The 20,280-nt window shown below is 32.4% G+C and overlaps 1 protein-coding gene across 6 annotated transcripts in view; it reads left to right on the forward strand.

Moving 5' to 3' along the window:
- The first annotated feature begins 6,218 nt into the window (after window positions 1-6,218).
- LOC121240290 (beta-glucosidase 17-like) overlaps window positions 6,219-20,280 on the forward strand; it is a 39,340-nt gene continuing 25,278 nt past the window's right edge. For 2 of the 6 annotated variants that reach the window (XR_005935507.1, XR_005935506.1), the window contains exons 1-11: window positions 6,262-6,488; window positions 6,603-6,672; window positions 8,230-8,288; window positions 8,399-8,474; window positions 8,788-8,865; window positions 8,964-9,051; window positions 10,389-10,641; window positions 10,906-11,021; window positions 11,173-11,390; window positions 11,478-11,509; window positions 11,805-11,913. Coding sequence is in view for 3 of the 6 variants with exons in the window: in XM_041137683.1 (XP_040993617.1) it covers window positions 6,345-6,488; window positions 6,603-6,672; window positions 8,230-8,288; window positions 8,399-8,474; window positions 8,788-8,865; window positions 8,964-9,051; window positions 10,389-10,641; window positions 10,906-11,021; window positions 11,173-11,390; window positions 11,478-11,509; window positions 11,612-11,714; window positions 11,805-11,913; window positions 14,020-14,227 (1,554 nt within the window). In the remaining 3 variants the exon portion in view is untranslated. Of the gene's footprint in view, window positions 6,489-6,602; window positions 6,673-8,229; window positions 8,289-8,398; window positions 8,475-8,787; window positions 8,866-8,963; window positions 9,052-10,388; window positions 10,642-10,905; window positions 11,022-11,172; window positions 11,391-11,477; window positions 11,510-11,611; window positions 11,715-11,804; window positions 11,914-14,019; window positions 14,374-20,280 lie in introns of those variants that run through there. The other 4 variants (XM_041137683.1, XR_005935505.1, XM_041137685.1 and 1 more) reach the window with 4 other exon arrangements.

The following is a 20,280-nucleotide window of genomic DNA, read 5'->3' on the forward strand; positions in this document are numbered from 1 at the left end:
TTGGACGCTATAATATGCCCGACTGATAAATGAGTCGAGCCCAAGTTCAACTCGAGTGGTGAATGAGCCGAGCTCACATACCCCATGCTCGCTCAAGCTCGACTCGTTTACAGCCTTGGCATTAGCACATGGTACTGTAACTAATATTAACACCCAACATTTTCATTTCCAAAACATGCATATCAAGTAAAATCATTATCTCTCAAAACATAGTACTGGAACTTTCTCCCAAAATAAAAGGGACCATTGCAAAAGGTTAAGTCTTAAAAGTCCCAAACGTGTTTCCTTGCACAGGAAAAGTGGTCCCTCTTGTCTCCCCTCCCCCCCCCCCCCTCTTTTATTTCTTCAAAACTAGCCAGGTTTCTTTCTCTTCTCCAAAAATCGGTCCTTATCCCGATTCCTTAACCTATTCAGCTCGTTAATGAGCTGCAATGCCTTGGTAATGAGATGGTCAGCGTTCTCTAACCCATCCAACAAATAGAGCTCTCATTGCTCTTCGGTACCTCCTTGATGGTCGGGGGTATCGTCCTTTTGCATTTCACCATGGAGTGATCTTCTATACCTATCACAACTTTTATCATTCCATGTGGGGAATGGTAGTGAGAACTACCACAATGAGAGCATAAGCATACAACATACATTAGTTAACATAAGCATATAAATGACAAATCATGGAATGCATGCCTGGACATGTACTCGATATATAACTTGACAAAAAACTTGACTTATACACTTGACTTTTTTCAAAAGACATGTAACAAAATCCGTAGACTTTTTCAGAAAACATCTTTGTCATCATTTTCGTGTTGATCTTTAAATATAGCATATCATATCACGTGATTCATAACACATGGCAGATACAACAAGACTCTCCTATGCACTGCATGTTCCTACTAGTTACCACACCACCAACAATCCGTACACCATGGCGAATACGTCTTATTCATAACATTTTAACATGATAGTAATTCATCAAGTTATTTGCCTTAGTCATGTGCACTCACTAGTATTAGGCGCTACCTCGCATGACAGTAATCTGTTTGAATGTTTTTTCATAAGTTCAAAACGGAAATAATGTGTTCGAATGGTTTACGAGTACCGTTTGAACACATCACCTTAATGTTTAAATATATTTTTTTTATCATTAAATGAAAAGTACTATAAGATCATATGTATTAGTTATATATACTATCATATATATAGTAATCTATATCAAATATCATAGATATAGTATAGTATACTAAAGTTTACTATAAAAATGTAAGATGATATCTATTAGTAATATATATACATATATATCATATATATATAGTATCATATATATTATACTATACTAAATTAGTATAAAGGAAAATATATTACTAATATATACTATATGATATATAGTAATCTATAGTATATATCATATATATCGTATCATATATATTATCATATACTAACATACAAGTGGAAAATATAAAATCATATGTATTAGTAATATATACTCACATATATATAGCCTCAAATATATTAAGATCACATAGTAAAGTATAGAGAAATTTATAAGATGATAGTATATTAGTAATATATACTCTATATATATATGTTGTATACTATCATATATAACTTATATAGTAAAGTATAATAGAATATATAGTATGATATATATTAGTTAAGTATACACTCATAGCATATAGTACTATATGCTATCACATATATATATATGTATATTACAACCTCATATATAACACTTTGATAGTAAAGTATTATGATATATTACTATTATACTATAATAAAATACATATAAGTTATTATGTTTTCATTTAAAGTATTATACTATCATAATATATATTGTATAATATATTATAATATTACATATATGTTACAGTATATATAATCTACTACAATAGTTTATATATTATATTAATTTATAGGATTATAAATATAATATACATTTAGTATAAATTTTTACTAAACTTAAAACAAATACCGTTCGAACATTAAATATTAACGTTCGAACAGTAGTTTAAAACCGTTCAAATGGTCAAAATATAACGTTCAAACGGTTATGCACATATAAGTTATTGCGGGCAGAGATTTCTCTCATGCCACTCTCCCTACCGTTTGAAAACGAGAGAAAACGTTTAAACGCCCATCGATCGCTGTCGTCTGCCACCGTAATCAGTTCCTACGTCAAACACTCTTCCTCCTAAGTGAAGGTATGCATTTTAAAAGTTATTTTACCGTTTATTTTATGATTTTATGGTTTTATTCTTTTTTTAGAGAAAAATTGTATTTTTTCATCAATAATTACCGTAGAACACCATAAATCTACTGTAGGATGTTTAGAAATGAAGAGTAGTATGTGTTTTGTCGAAGAAACCACGGAATCGATGCATTTTTGGGTGTTTTCATGGCCGCTGAGTTAACTTAGCCATGGCCGAGCTCGATCTGGTTTCCGTTCGAATGCGTTCGAACAATTTAACCCTTACGTTCGAACAATTTTAAAACGTTGGAATGGTTTTCAATGTCCGTTCGACCAGATATTTTATCGTTCGAACACTTTATATTAAATTCAAACTGTTTACTTTGTATTAGCTTATTAAATTGTTTTCATCGTTTCATTGAATTGTTCTATCAATTAATTTATTAAATTGTTATTAGTATATAATTTTGTAAATCTTTTCGTCGTAATTAGATTTTATCACTAATGTTAAATATATATTTTATTTTTAAAATTTCAGGTTTATAATAATATCTTATAGGGGCCATAAAAGTGGTAGATCAAGAGAACCTTCCATCCAAATAGTTCGAGAGCGAACTGTTTTACTTAAGCAACAGGTAAAACTGTCTGATTTTGTGACTCTTATATGGGAGGTTCATTCCCTCCCATCAGTATTCAATGATCGTGGTTGGGCACCAATCTTATATCAGCGAGAAGATGGAATGAAGCTCATTTCCTACATTGAGATCATTACTGAGTTCTATAAATAGCTCGATGGTGTCAGCCTAGACGATGGAGGGGCATACAAGATCTGTGTTCGAAGAGCTCCTGTTATATTTTTAGCGAACGAACTCGCTGCATATGTAGGTATTCCTAGGTTTCTTGATGCCTATCCAAACCTACTGCCTAGAGAGTCTGATCCTTCAGGTGATGCAGAGATGTCTCAAGACCAGGGATCAGTTTACATAGATGAGATCGATACACTTGCTATTCATGAGGTCAGAGACTTAATTGTTGGTCCAGATGCTCTAGTGTATGATGGGAGGAAGAGTATTAGGCAGACAGATTTATCTTCTTTCTTTAAGATCATGAATTTGACCATCACCAACAATATTGACCATCGGCAGCACAAGATCGAGGTCGGCATGGATCGAGCGAGATTTATGATATGGGTCGCTCGTAGCATCCCGATCGACCTCGTGGGTTATATATTTGAGAGGATCCTATCAGAGGCACGGTTCATTACGACAAATCTACTGCCGTTTGGGATCCTCATCACTCAATTTTTGCTACATGTCGAGGTCGTGCCCAAATCTGCCAAGCGTTCCCGGGAGCCGATGGGACCAATCAACAACACCATCCTGTCATGGAGCACGGGACACTCGAGATTTCATTTTCATGGAGCTGTTCCTGACAGGGTTGAGATTCAAAGAGATGCACAGCCGGGAGATATTGGAGTATTGGCTGGTCAGACATCTACATAGGCTGAGGCATCACGCACATCTACTCGCGAGGAGATGGCTGACATATTACGTGCTAAGATCGGCGTACAAACATCAGTAGTGATTGGTGCAGTGCATACTACCATGTCTGAGTTGCGTACAGAGATTATGGCTACTGTCTCTGAGTTACGTATAGAGGTTAATGAGTTACGTACAGAGATGAATGGCAATAATACAACTCAGGTCACTCTTACTACTCGACTAGCACTGATAGAGAGACAATTAACTACAGTCGAGGATGTGTGCAGAGACCTCGCATCACAGTAGTTTCTATTTTTTATTTATATATTTTTTTGTTATAGTTATGGACAATATATATGGTGTTTTGATAATTTGTTTTATTTGTAAATTAAATATTTTATCTTTTTTGAAGTAATTATTGATTTATATTATGTGGTGTATGATTGATAATATTTATTTAACTAAAAATATTATTTAACATAAAAGAAATCATTAAAATATTTTTAAATTAATTACATAAAATTAATTAATGAATTTTTATATATGATATATATTTTTTATATTTTGAGTTTCGTACCGAGATTAATATTATACCTTCGAATGTATAAATGTGGTGCTTGAATATGTTCTAACTAAATATATTACGTTCGAATGGTTTAGAAACATTTCCGCTAGGTTTTGCCACCAAATATTTTCCGTTCGAACACAATAAATCATCGTTCAAATGGTTGTGAACTTTCCCTGCCAAGATTTTATTGTTCGAACGTATTTTTTCCCGTTCGAACGATAAAAACTTTTTGAGACGATTAAATTCATCACAAAAAATACTGAATGATTTTGTAAAGTCATCAATTTTTTTAAATGAAATTTAAATTTCATTCCAAAAAATAACTTTTAGGGATGAAATTTTTTTCATTCCTAAATAATTTCATCCCAAAAGCTCAAATTTGTTGTAGTGTGCATGTGGTTTTAATAATAAGATGTGTTCTCACTTTCTAAATGTTTTAAGGGAAGATTAAATCAATATCTGAGATATACTCTCAAAGCAGTAGTCAAAGGTGTAATTGGAGTTCCATTAATATTATTATAAAGTACAAGAATTTATCCCTCCTAAATAACATGGAATCTCGTGCATCACTTACATTCATCAACGAGTATTAGATGCCACAGAAGCTACAGATATAACATTTCAATTGTAGAGCATGCATCTTTTTTTTTTTTTTTTTTTTTTTCTAAGCAAGTAATTTCATAGATAAATTAAGAGTTATATGATACAAAATTCAATAGGGTAGGAGTCTTCAACAATTATCCCAAAGTAAATAAACGCAACATCAACAAAATAAAAATAAAAAAAGGGATCTGAAGTTAAACTTTAGCTCTCACTCATTTTTTATTAAAGGAAAGTCGCTTGAAGAGGTTTTCGTATACTCTGATAAGTAGACTATTAAACTAGGACTAAAAAGTTGTAGCGAGACTGTATGAATTGTAGCTTGTTTATCTAGACGTGCTACAGAGTCTTCCACGACCACTTTATGTTGATTAAACTAGTTAACACAGTAGTACTGCAACTCCTTTTTCATTTACTTTTGACGCAGGCAATTAATTTCGAATGGCTAGGCTGCTAGCTCTCTATCTTTAAAAACCAGCTTTACAATCTGTAATAGTGTTTTAAATTTCGTATTGTATCAGTTGGTACGGTTAAAATTTTTTCATTTCAACCGTCTGGTTGGCACAGATACTATATATGTTCTGTATCGGTCAAAATACTGACCGTACTGGCCAGTACCGGTCGTATTGGCCTGAATTTCGGTCTGTACCGACCGATTTTTCGGCCTGTGTTTTTTTTTTTTCATTTTTTTAAACTATAAGCTTATTTTTTAACTCCTAATTCAGACTAGACTATTTATAATTTATATATATATGTATTTATATATAATTTATTTATATATAGACTATTATTTTGAAATATAATTTATATATATATATTTATATATATAATTTATTCATATATCGACTATCCCGAAACGTTATCTAAAAATGCTATTTCGAAACGGTAACGATATCGAAATATTTCGTTCCAGTATCTTGACCGGTATGACGTCCGATACGGTATTCAAAACATTGATATGTACTGCTATGAATTCAGAGACACGTTGCTCGAAAGGCAAGCGCATATTGTAGAAAAAGATGTCTCTATTGTATTGCGATATGTTTATAATTATTAAAGAACAACCTGTGCAACTAACATTCATGTTACCTAACCTACGCGCTACTTCATCTAACCATGAATAAACTTAGGTAGGTGGGATGCATGGAAGGCCTTCCGATTTCGCAGCAACCCAAGAAATGCCATAGTATAAATATTAGCTTCCCAACAAACAGTCCACGTAAATAAAGGGCATGCATATTGATGGCGCCCTAGCTTTTCAGGGCATGCGATGGGTCCGTCCCGATGAGCAAAGAATAATACATAAAATAATATAAATATAAATAGTAGATAGATTAAAAATATATAGAAAAAGCTCACGTGGGTAAAGTGGTCCCTTTAGAACTTGATCCAATGGTTAAATCGATGCATCTCCTAATTAGTAAGTTTGAATTATTAATGCACAAAAAGGCCAGGAGTAGGGGATTGGAGAGGGCAACAGGCTGGACGAACAAGATATGATCAAGAAATTATGGAATTAGTACTTCATAAAAACGGCCTCATGTTCTTCTACCTTCTGGTTCTGCTGCTCTATTGTTTTGCTTGCACAGAGGGTCTCGACCGGAGAGATTTTCCGGCCGGTTTTGTATTTGGATCAGGCTCAAGTGCCTACCAGGTAATTATTAATGCTCATATGTTAGTAATTCCCTAGCTAGCTAACTACATTTATATATATATATATATATATATATATTTGTTCATTACAGTGTTTTCTTTTCCTGATCTTAAGTACGAAGGTGCAGCATATCAGCATGGCAAAGGGACAAGCATTTGGGATACTTTCACTAGGATGCATCCAGGTCTCTCTCTCTCTCTCTCTCTGCATCTTTATTTTCTTTTTGATACAATATTCTTAATTTCCAGACGTATGTTATATAGTTTTTACCATATTGGTCTGATGGTGCGAATTAAGTGCAAGTTACCATTGATTTTTTTTGTTTCTGTAAGAGGAAAGGGAGGGGCGAGGGAGGCAAGAGGGTGGGAGGGGACTTCAAAAACGAAACAAAAAAGAGGAAGGTTTACATCCCGTTGAAAAGGGTAGATTAGAAAATGAAAGAGAAAATTGGTACTAGATTTATAAAAGAAATCTAATAAAATTATACTACATTTACAAAAAGATCTAATAAAAATAAATTCAGAAATAATTAGCATGACTCGATGTAATACGTTAAATATACTTTATATTAAAAAAATTATAAAATTTAACGTAACACATCAAATCACGTTAGCTTGTAGATGTATTTTTAAAAATACTTATTTATAGACCAAAATTTTTTTTATTCTCTATACTACTGTGGGATTAAGATATATGATCTCCTCGTATGAAGTATTTCCCTTTTTAGTTACATTATTATACCATCACATATTAACACATGAATAATGATATACACAAAACATATTATACAATACATTGTACAATAATGTTATAAAATTAGAGTATTTTTGTAAAATGATATTATTTTTTTAATATGTTTTATAAAAATACATCTCATTTAAAATGTAGTTATAAAAAATATTATAAAAAATATTGTGTATAAATTATTTTTCTTATTACAAACTCTGTTATCCGGATACCTTACCTACCCGACTGTGGGACAGATACCAGATCCGATTATCCGCTTTATACAAATGGGCCGATTGGACCTGCATCCGAATCTCCCAATGAATCTAATCATGCATGCTGAATGATGCTGTATAATGTTAAGATTATATATTCTTTTAAGTAATCATGCGGTTTAATGTTAGGAGTGCTGCGAGGGTGCGCTAGCAATGACCGTTGTACGTGTTCCTAGGTAAATTTTATTTTTTAATTCAATTTTTAACATTTTTAAACACTTTTAAAAAAATATATAAAAAAATATTAATACACTAATAGTCACTTTCTTAATCAGTAAGTAAAAATAAAAAAAAAAATTAAATACATTAAAGGTCAAAATGATGGAGCAAAATGAATGAACATAGCAGCATTATTCTAACGTTATAGCGTCCTTTTTCCAAAATCCTTCCATCCCGTGCTTTCGCTATTTTTTTATTGTAAAAAATACAAATTTTCTTTTAAAAAAAATAATTTTATAAATTAACATGTCTTGATACGGTACTTTACAATCTAAAGTAGATTTAAAGTATTATTTAAAATTATATCAGTTTATAAATTTATTTTTATATGATCTCTTTATAACTGTAATACTTTTTTTTCCAATCCATGGAAAGATAGATTCAAAGTCAACACCTTTCATATGACCTATTTAAAAAATAAAAAACAAAAGGTGTTTTTTTTTTATGAATTAATTACTAAGATATTACGCCATAAAATTCAATTCTAGCAAATAAACTCTTTTGTAATGGTTTTTCTACAGATAAGATTATAGACAATAGTACAGGGGATGTAGCTGAAGATTTTTATTATCGTTTCAAGGTATGATTTAATTGACCATATGTCGATGGGCCTCTTAGACAAAGTCATCACTATTATTTTGATTAGAAAAAGTAGCAATGTACGTATATTATGCTATGTTTATGTCTCAGGAGGATGTAGCTCTGATGAAAGAAGTTGGTTTAGATTCCTTTAGATTCTCCATCTCGTGGTCCAGAGTACTACCTAGTAAGATCATTCTTGACCCTTCATTTCCTTTTTAACGTAAGACTAAAAAAAATTACATTTTAAGAATAAACCAAATTAATTTTTGCAATTGGGTGAAAAATCAGACACTGCCTATAATGTTCTCTCTGCAAGTGATATTTAATTACTATACGAATGAAATGAAATGAAATGAAGTCGCAGCTAGGTTGTAATCTGACCGGTTTTTTCTTGTATCTATCAGTTATAGCTGTAATTTCGATTTCATTGAATGAAATAAAGTCTATTTTCGATCAAAAAATTACTATATGAATGGGAGTTTATTTTGTTTGCTTAGAGGGAAAACTTAGCGGAGGAATAAACCCAGAAGGTGTGAGATATTACAATGAACTCATCGATGAGCTCCTATGTAATGGTAAAGTTCATTCTCCCTCGATCTCCACCTACACATGATTTGCTTTGGCACATTCCCTTGAATTCTTCCTAATGTTTAGCATGAATGATGATGAGCAGATATAAAACCATTTATAACTTTATTCCATTGGGACCTTCCACAAGCACTTGAAGATGAGTATGGTGGATTCCTGAGCACGAAGATTGTGTAAGTTTGAAATACCATATATCACATCACAACATATAAGAAACACACAAAGTCAATGAGTGGGAAAAAGTATGTGCAATCTAGGCAGTTTCTCACATCCTCAAAGTTATGCATTTAAGTCAAACAATATCACTAATCACTCGGTAGTCGTATTACTTCTTCTTGGATGAAGGTTGTCTCGAATTGTTGTTCGAATTTAACGGTTTTAAGAAATAAAGCTAGTATGTTCCTCGTTTTGACCGCTCGTATATTTAATTTTTTTTAAAATTTTGTTTTATTTATTAATTAAAAAAATGACTATTAGAATATTATTATATATTTTTTATTTTTTAAAAAATGTTGAAAGATATTAAAAAAATATAAAACATAAAAAGAATAGATTTTGTCTGGAGGGCATGCTCAGGAATCACTATTGGACAACACCCTTTAAGTAAGAGAGAGATAGATATATAGTGCAGATTCTATAATATTTATTGTTAATCATATATTTATCTCTCTCACTTGTTTTTTTTTTACGTTTGGATGGTGAAAGAGAGTTTGAGAATGTTTGAAAATATTTATAAATAATAGTAAAAAATAATGAAAAAATAATGAAAAGCTAATTATAGAATATTAAATAGTAGTAAAAAATAATAAATAGTAATAAAAAATAGGTAAAAAATAATAATAAAATAAAAAATAATTGTAAAGTATTATGAGAAGTATCCAAACCTCCAATATTCTTCTTACTCGTGCGGATCAAGTCCGCTCGAGTTCTCACCCGAACTTATAGATATCAAGTGGTAGGAAAAAAGGCACATCAAGCAAACTCTAGTTACTCTATAAGAGTTTCATGTTGTCCTAAATTTATACGGACAATAAGATTTGTTTGGAATTCAATTGAGTTTAATTTTAAGTTAAATTTAATATTTAAATATTTCACTTTTAAATTATTAAATTAATTTTAATTCAAAATTTCTTTACACGTGAGATCTATATTTTTTTCAACTCAACACTCATTTATACTCGAGACTTACAATTTTTTTTAACTTTTCATAAAAATATTTAAATTTATCTTAATATCTAAATACATTTAAACTCATCTTAAATAAATTTTACAAAATTTATTTCATCATCTTAACTCATTATTATTAATAAAAAATTCAATATATCTCAACTTAACGCGACATCTAAACCGGACTAAATATTATATCACTCAAATAACGTGTATTTTTGTCTTTCACCTGATGCACTCGAGTTTTTGTCGAGGTATTCGGTATTCTCTCTTTTCCCAATCATACCTGATCTCCTCTACTAACTTAAATATTGGTGATTGTTTATTCTCTTCCAATCATTAGGAATGAATATCACGACTATGCGGACTTCTGCTTCAAACAATTTGGGGATAGAGTCAAGCATTGGGCCACTTTCAATGAGCCAAATACTTTCAGCAGCGAAGGATATGCAACTGGAAACACAGCACCGGGTCGATGTTCAACCTATGAAGGAAATTGCGCGGCTGGGAACTCTGCGACGGAACCCTATGTTGTAGCGCATAACATCCTTCTTTCTCATGCAACCGCTGTAAAATTGTACAGAGAAAAGTACCAGGTTTATGTTTATACAAAACATTTTATCAATTATTTTAGGAAGGCGTCGCTATCTATTTTCGGAATATTTGTTTAGCAATTGATACTTTTTGGCAACTTGATAATTAATATCCTAATTAATACCCTGTTGTGATGGTGATGTGATGATTGGATGTAAATAGGGAATGATGTGATTACGGCTGGAATTCTTATGAGATGATAATCTTGTGAGATTTACAGCCATCATGTCAGGATGCATATGATGAACAGAATTTAATTATTGCAGGCTTCTCAAATGGGGGACATTGGGATTACTGTATCAACTTTTTGGATGGTGCCCAAATACCAAACAGATGCTAGCACCAAAGCTGCCGCTAGAGCTCTTGATTTTGCTTTTGGATGGTGAATACTATGATAAGATTGTGGAGAAAAACTATATATGCTCATATAAGATCCGAAGATGAAGTTTGTAGCATTGAATTCATTTTGAAATAGGAATAGATAACTGAATTATGAGGATTTCAATATCTAACTCATAATATCATCTGTATAGGTTTGTCAATCCAGTTACATGTGGTGACTATCCAGAGTCCATGCGAGCTTTGGTGGGAAATCGACTGCCCAACTTTACTGAAGCAGAATCCAATATGCTAAAGGGGTCTTTTAATTTTCTTGGGGTAAATTACTACACTGCAAGATATGCAGATGACTCTACATCCTCTAGTTGCGTCAATCTAATTTACACAACGGATAGCCATGTAAATCTAACCAGTAAGTTCAAAAGCCCCATTTTTATGAGAGCATCAGTTTAAATATTTATCACTTGTTCTCACATAGACACACCATACATTGGCGCAGCGGAGAAAGATGGCATTCCTATTGGTGAACCGGTAAAGCTCTCGCAGTTTCGTACTCTCATGTACATACTTACTTGCAGTCCCATGTTCCATATAAAGATTACTAAGTGAAGTTTGTCGTAAATGGTTTTGTAGACCTCTACTTCTTGGCTTTACATATATCCAAGGGGAATCCAAGAACTTACGCTATATGTAAAGAGGAATTTCTGTAATCCACCTATTTTCATCACAGAAAACGGTAAAACATTGTTTTACTCCTATATCTGCAGTGTATTTAAATTTTTGCCATGTATGTCAAAAGCAATTCATTTGCTTTTTTTCTTTTTAGGATTTATTGATGTAAATAATAGCTCGTTGCGGATTGAAGATTTTCTCAGTGATAGCTCAAGGTTAAAATACATTCGCCTCCATCTATCAAGTCTCTTAAACGCTATCAAGTGAGTATCAATGCATGCATATACTTGTATAACTATGGCAATAATTTTTTTCCATCGTGCTTCTTGTATTATGATTCAAATCTATGCAATGACATATATATATATATATATATAAAGTATTTCATCAAAATCTCCATGTTAAAATGCATTAGTAACGTATAAATGAACCAAATAACAATCAAACACAATAGCAAGAACAAGAATGCACATAACAGTCACCATTTTTGCCACATGTGAAAAGGTTTTAAAATAATCCATCCATTCTGCCGAGTATAGTCGTTAAATACCAATAGTTCCCTATATCTCTGAATTGTCCCACCAACTTTCTATTTAATTAAATGAACCCATTTATAGACAATGGGAATTTTACAAACTGAGTACAAGTCCACTTCTTTTTTTCTTCAAAAGCTGCTATTTCAGCGGCCATAGCATCTCTTTAATGAGAATGCTGGACTGCTTGGTGATAAAATCCAGACTCCAAATGCGAAGAAAGTGCTAACTGAAAAGCTGTAGGATTAGAACAAAACTTTGAATAAAAGCGAATGGCAGAAATACCATATGATATTGAAGCAGAACTTGCAGAAGATGTAGAATCAATAAAAAGAAAAGCAAGATCACAGAGATAATCCAGCAAATAGCCTGGGATTTTGTGTACTCGAGTGGATTTTTGAAGGGTGGAAAATAAGAAGGATCACTAAGAGAAGGAAGTGAAGGGTTCGAACTTTTTAGTTTTATTTAGAATAACAATGGCAGGATCAATAATTGAAGAATTTGAAACTGGATGAGCAAAAATAGATGATGATGGAAAAGGTGAAGAAGTAACCATAGGGATCTCAAGAATGGGGTTTTGGTAGGATTGCAACGGTAGAAGTTGAAGAATGGAGAAAGGGAATTGAAGACTTCTTGTGTTATGAGTAATAGAATGTCATGAAAAATAGACTTACAATATGTTCAATCTCGAGATATAAAAGAATAATGTGATTCTAAATCATAAACTTTGTTCCTTTGATACCAAAAATGTATCCAAGATACACACTCCTCCTACCTACAGGTCCAAACTTAGATCTCTTGTGACTTGAAGTATAGTTAGGTGATGTTTTATATAGAAGTTCAAAAGGCGAATGGGTAAACAGTACAATGGGGAACTTGATTATTTTGAAAAGAAATCCTTGGAACAATATTAGACACAAGTTGTAATCTGGATGAAGAAGGACGTCCTAATTGAAAATGTTAAAGATCAAATTTGGAGTTTATTACAGAATTAACATAGGTTGAGTCGACATGTTTACAATAAGGTTTTTGCAGCGCACTTGGAACTGATTGTCATAGAACATAAAGACCCTCTATCCAAATCATATTAGACTAAGCTAGGTTTTGAATAAAGCAAAAATCAAGTATAAATATATAAAAAAAAAATCTGTGAAGTAGTTAAACTTGCAGACTGAGAGTAAATTTGAAAGAAAATTTTAACAGAAGTGTGAAGAGTGGAAGTGATGGATGCAAAACAAGGAGTCATGAAAAGTTGTTTTAGGAAAGTTTGTACCTAAAAAAAAAACAGAGTGATCATTGGTTTCAAACGAAAGATTGTAGAACAAAAAAAATTACCTGGTCAATTTTGCAGTGCAAAGGATTGAGAAAGAACACTTACAACTGCATAAGAGGAAGGAAATGTGTCAGATGAAGACTTCAAATAAGCAAAAGCTAACAACAATTGGCACTGATCTTGAGAGGTAGTTAACACTCTAGAAATATCCAGGGGTTTAAAGTAAACACTTGATTGGTTAGGAAAAAAAAAAAAAAAAACTTTCAATTTGAAACATGGTGATAGCCATGTAACTCATATCACTTACCAACTTACTAATTGAATGAGCTAGCTAAGATGCTGACATGTACAAAGAAACCCAAGGCGAATTAGGCTGCTGAGGGGTTGAAAAAACATTTACAAGTGGCAATAGTACATCATGTACTTGTACATGATGTAAAGTGAATGTGTTGCATGGACAATAAAGATTGTAAAATACTGATGCCCACGGATTCTCTCACATCAAAGATAAAATATCTTTAAGATTCTAATGTCAAAGATTTTAACCAATATGGTTTTTGCAGGGATGGAGTTGACGTTAAAGGGTATTACATCTGGTCATTTCTCGATGACTTCGAATGGGAATTGGGATATACATTGCGGCTTGGCATCAATTACGTAGATTTCAAAAACGGGTTGAGAAGATATATGAAACACTCTGCTTTATGGTTCAAAGATTTTCTTCAACAGGAAAACATGATCACAAGGCCGAAAATGTTGTCCTTTCAGTAATTAAATCGGAAGAGAATGAGGTATTATGCTAGAATAATGGTTGTAATATGTTATACTTGTAACGCCCCAAATGGATCTTGGTTGGGAGTGTTAACACTCATGTAACTTCTCATCAAAGGATATTAAGGCTCCGTTTGGATATTGAACTGAGTTGAGATGAGTTGAATTCTTTATGAATAGTAGTGGGTTGAGATACTAGGGTGAGTTTTGTAGGACTCACCTAAGATGAGTTTAGATATGTTTGGATGTTAAGATTAATTTAAATATATTCATAGCAAGTTGAAAAATGTTGTGGGTCCCGCATGTAAAGAGGTGCTGAGTTGAAAAAAGTTGTGGGTCTCACGTGTAAAGAGGTTTTGAGTTGAGATGAGTGTAGTGATTTGAGAGTTAAGTGTTTAGATGTTAGACTCAGTTTAAAATTAGATTGATTTCAGTTCAATCCAAATTCCAAATGGGGCCTAAGAATACGAGAAATGATACTTATCATACCCTACACCACACACCAACATGTGATTTGTTATTTTTGTTCTTTTATTTAAATGCAAATATTTAAACATCAATATGTATGTTTATATTGATATTTAAATAAAAGAATAAAAATGACAAATACATATTGATGTGTGATGTAGGGGATGACACATAGAATTTTTCCAATCTTTCTAACTTATTCTATGAAGCCCTTATTTTAACACACCGCACAGTGCGCACACGTTGGCCACATTGGCATGGTGTGAAAAGACCAAACTAGGGCTTAAGAGATAAAAAAAAAAAAAATCAAACCTCTCTTGAACTCCTTGCCCCTTCCCCTTTCCCTCCCGTTCACACAAAGGAGACTTCCTCTCTTTGCTTCGAAAGATTGGCACTCATGTTTCAATAGGGCTGAGTAAAAATTTGAAAATCTGACTCCAAATTTGGCTCTACTCCGACTCAGATTTCAGAGTCGAAGTCAGATTTTTTATAATTTTTTAGTCGGAGTCGAAGGTGTTGGACCGACTCTGACTCCAATCCGATTCGACTCCGATTTTATGCTCTAATTTTGACTTTGCCCTCCGACATCGACTCCGATATTGTACATATGTTATAAAAATATGTATTTATCTATATATTATCATATATACTAGTATTTTGTTTTATAGGATCAAATATACTAGTATACTAGTTATATAACTAGACTTATATAGTTAAATTTAATAATATACTAGTATGAGTTAATTATTATAAAATAATATATTTATACTATAATATAAATAAACTAATGATAGTTTAGTATATGTAAACATCATAATATTATTACTATGCATAATCAAGTATAGAATTAAATTAGGCACTAGTATTTAAATAAGTCTAATATAATAAATTAATAACACATACTAATTTACTAAAGTATACTAACATGTAATTAGATAATAAAAATAATACGTAATAATATAGTATGATAACATGTAATTATACATTATAGGATAAGTTTAGTATAAAAATAAGTTAGATACTAATATAGAAGTAAATTAGTAATGAATGATTTAGTTTTAGTTTTAAATTTTTTTGGAAAATTTGAAATTTGAAAGGCTACAAAAAATTCCTTTTTAAAATGGGCTAAATATGAATCTATAAAAAAAAAAAAAAATCTAAAACTAAAAGTCCAAATCCGATTCTGACAAATCAGAGTCGGATTGGAGTTTACACAAGTCGGAGTCAGAGTACATATTTAAACTCAAATAAAGTCAAAGTTGGAATCGGATTTAGGGGAATGTGACTCTAACTAAATCGGTACTCGCCTTTAGTTTCAACGCTTGCCGTGAGCTCCTCTTCTCTCTCTCTTTGAATTATTTATTTTATTTTGTATAGAAATTTAAAAAAATTATAATAATTAGATAAGATGAAATAAGATGAATTGTAAAAATAAACAAGATCAGATTCACATACATAGGTTTCAGTCTGCCCCAGGAGTAGAAAAAAGATGCTATTCAATTTCCGTATTTCGTGTTCAATCTGCTATTCAATTTCTGTATTCAATTTTCTGAAAGAAATAAATGGCTTTCGTTTGTTCTTTGTCAAGAGTCAAGACAGAACGAGGCTCTACGGTAGTAAGGTTGTCATTTTTTCATTGATTTAGAAAGTTAAAATGTAATATTTAATTTGTAAGATTAAAATATTAAAATTAATATTTTAAATTAAATAATATTATAAAAGTATTTTAATAAATGCACTCTACCTTCCGGCTTGTGAATAGATTTTTTTATTATTATTTGAATAAAAACATGTCATCTTTCAGGTTGGTTAGTGTGTTAAAATTATGGCTTCTCCAGAATTGGGATATTAATGAGTCAGTCTCTTTGTTTGAACCAACAAAAAATTTTCACTTTTAATTAGGACCGTTTTGACAGTGAGATGAGATGAATTGAGATTATTTATGAATAATAATAAAATTATTAGTTAAAATTAGATGAGATGAAATGAGATGATTTTATCTCACTTCTGTATCCAAACGGACTCTTAATATAATAATCAAGGAAAAATCTAAACGGAGAAAAAATATAGACTTCCAAATAGGAATCAAATTAAAAAAAATTAAAGATAATTCATTTTAAATGAAACATGTAGACTTAGATTTAAAAAATGCACCACGTGGCATACCACTAGGCAGCCCATCCGCTGCAATTCGGCAGTACAAGAAGAGGCATGACAGTCCATGCTTCACTACTGATGAGAACCAAGGTGGGCCTAGTCTTAAATATCCTTTGCAACTTCCAGATAGGCCAATTACAAGATCAAGGACCAAGAAGATCAAGAAAGCAATGTACGAATTGGTGCAATCCACTTGGGATGAAGCTTACAAGAGCCTAACACTCAAGATGAGCTTGAAAGAAGGAGAACCAGTTTTGATCCACTTGATTCAAGCTGTGGAAGATATGACTTAGAGATAGGGCCTATTGTTATTGGAGACTTCCAATTTGGTTAAATGATTTATTTTATTAGTTTAGAATAAGTGGGCTTGAAGATGCCTGGCCCATACGTCTTATTTTTAATGAACTAGGGTTTTCGAGAAGGCCTTATATTTTGGCCAAGGGCTTATTTGGAAAGTTACTTTTTAAGAATTAGAGTTTCAAGAGGTACTGTAGCGTTACTGTAGCCGTACTGTAGCCGCGGGTACTGTAGCGAGACACTGTTCCTCAGGGCATTTTGGATAAAAATGAGCTTTATTTTAGCTAGGGTTTTAATTAATTTTAGTTTAAATACTCCTTGTAGCCTCATTTGAAGGGAGACAATATTGAATGTTATTTGTGAGTTGAGGTTTCTCCTCTTGTTTTTGATTGAACTCTTGAACTTATCAAAGGTAAATCACAACCTTTGTGGCGTTCCTCCTTTGTAATCTAGATTCTTGAGATGGTTTCTTCAATGGGTCTAGATTTTGATATAATCTAGGTTCTTGAAACGAGTTCTCATCGGATCTAGGTTTTTCCATCCATTGACTTGAATTTGACTTTTTTGGAGAGTTTTCAAATTGATTGTGGGTTCAAGGGATTTCATTCCCGCGGGTTCATATCATTTGGTATTCAGAGCAAGATTTCCAATCAGGTCTGATTCTATTTTTTAATTTTTTGCATCCTTAAATTTAATTCTAGGACTACATTGTTCTAGGGTTGCCAAAAAAAAAAATTGCAAAAACAAAAAGTAGGCTGCCAAAATTCTTAAGGTTTTTGGATTTGGCTGAAATTTGCATTACCTAGGGTTTCAAAATTCTAGGGTTTGCTGCATCTCTAAGTTTGTCAATTTCTTAGAGTGTCGTTCCATTGATTCTCTTTTATTTCATTGTCAATTCTTGTGTGCTTGAATTCAGTTACTTGATTTTCACAATTGAGTATTGATGTTTGTGATTTAATTAGAGAGAAGAAGAGAAAAGAAAAGAAAATAAAGGAAAGGAAAAGAAAAGAAAAGAAAGGAAAATAAAAGAAAAGAAGCGAAAATTCAAAAAAAAAAAAAAAAAGAATATCGATAAGAAATGGTAGTATATTCAAAGGTTGCTACATAGTTACAACAAAGAGAGAAGGAAATACATTTATTGAGTGAGCTTTATCATCAAAGGGGTTGAATACATATTTGTAGTTGGTATCTTGTTTTATAATTACTCTTTTCCTCGTTTAAATTCCTTGAGTCTCGTGCCATTTTATTCATTCCTTGTTGCTTGTTTCTTGGATCTATATTACTGGTTGGAATAATACAAGGTTGTATTGTCTTGATTTAGTTCAACTAGTTCTTAAAGAACTTGAGCGGGAAAACTATTGAGGTAAAAGGCAAGAGAGTGTAAGACTATTATTGGGAAAAAGCCAGTTAGGAGTGAAACACGAGTGGAGTGCCATTAGTTGAGTGTAAACACGTAAGGGAGTGTGTGAGGTTTTCCACTAACATTCTTTTGTGCAGCACTTTACAATGTCTCACCGGAGTGGCTTTTCACCAAAAATGATGGTAGATAACTCATCCTTTGTGTTGCAATCTATGCAACAACAGTTTGAGCGGTTGAATTTGGTGCTGGGTGAAGTGAGGGATATGATAGATCATTAAGATGCAGTAATTAAAAATCTATAGGGCATGAGAGATAGGAGGCGAAGTGAGTCTAGTGTTGAAAATGAGTATGAGAAAGAAGAGTATGGTGATTCTCTTGTTACTACGCGTGCACTCAATACACAAATTAGGATGGATGATATAGAGCAGCAGAGCGAGAACATTTTTCATACTAGATGCCACATCAAGAATAAGGTATGTGGTATGATTATTGATTTGAGGAGTTGCATTAATTTGGCTAACATTACTTTAGTTGAGAAATTGAATTTACCTACCTTGAAACACCCTAGACCATACATGTTGCAGTGGTTGAGTGATTGTGGAGAGATTAGGGTAAATAAGCAAGTGCTAGTTTCCTTTTCAATCGGAAAATACCATGATATGGTCCTTTGTAATGTAGTGTCTATGCATGCTGGTCATATTTTGTTGAGGAAGCCATAACAGTTTGATAGGAAGGTGATTCACGATGGTTTAAGGGACATGTACAGTTTTGAAAATGATGGAAAAATAATCAAACTTGCTCCTTTAACTCCAACACAGGTCCATGGGGACCAATTGAAACTCAAAAGTGAGGTTTCTCAAAAAAGAAAGAGTGAAAATGAGAGTGATCAAAAAAGAAAGAGTGAGAGTGATAAAAAAAAAAAAAGTGAAAAAGAGATTGAGCTAAAAATCAAGAGTGAAAGTAAGATTGAGCTAAAGAGTGAAAGTGAGATTGAGCTAAAGAGTGAAGGCGAGATTGAGGAAAAAAGAAATAGTGAAGCCGAAAAGGAGAATGATAGAAGAATGAAAGAGAAAAAATATGAGCGTCAGGCTGAGACCTCAAGAAAAAGAGAAAATGAGTTGAAAAATAATTGTGAGGTCGAGAGTACAAAAAAAGATGTAGAAAAAAGAGTGACAGAAACAAAGAGAGTGAAAAGAAAAAAGAGTGTGAAATGGAAAAAGAGAGTAAAAAACAAAAAGAGAGTGGAAAGAAAAGAGAGAGTGAAGAAAGTAAGAGAAAAACAAAGAGAAAAGTGAGTTTTTATGCTAAGGCGAGTCTTAATACTAACAAACTTGACGTATCTTTGCCTAGTATTGTTGTCTCGTTGTTGCAGGGATATGAGGTCGTGTTTCCTAGCGGTGTGTTTAGTGGATTGCCACCTATTAGGGAGATAGAGCATTACATTGGTTTTGTGCCAGGTGCGACAATTTCTAACTGACATTTCTTTCAAGAACATGAGTCATTGCCACACATGAAGGGATAAGGTAAGTTGCTGACTAGAATGCATGCTAAGTGGGAGGACTGTATTGATACTTTTCCTTATGTATTCAAATACACACAAGGTATAGAAAATTTTGTGGTTGATGCTTTAGCAAGAAGGTATGTCCTTGTCTTCATTTTAGATGCAAAATTGTTAAGACTTGAGTATGATAGGGAATTGCATGCTAATGATGATTACTTTGCTAGTGAGTATGGAACATGTGAAAAAGCATCGTTTGGTAAGTTCTATAAA

This window comes from Juglans microcarpa x Juglans regia, chromosome 7S, assembly GCF_004785595.1.
Source record: "Juglans microcarpa x Juglans regia isolate MS1-56 chromosome 7S, Jm3101_v1.0, whole genome shotgun sequence".
In the NCBI taxonomy this organism is placed as follows: domain Eukaryota; kingdom Viridiplantae; phylum Streptophyta; class Magnoliopsida; order Fagales; family Juglandaceae; genus Juglans; species Juglans microcarpa x Juglans regia.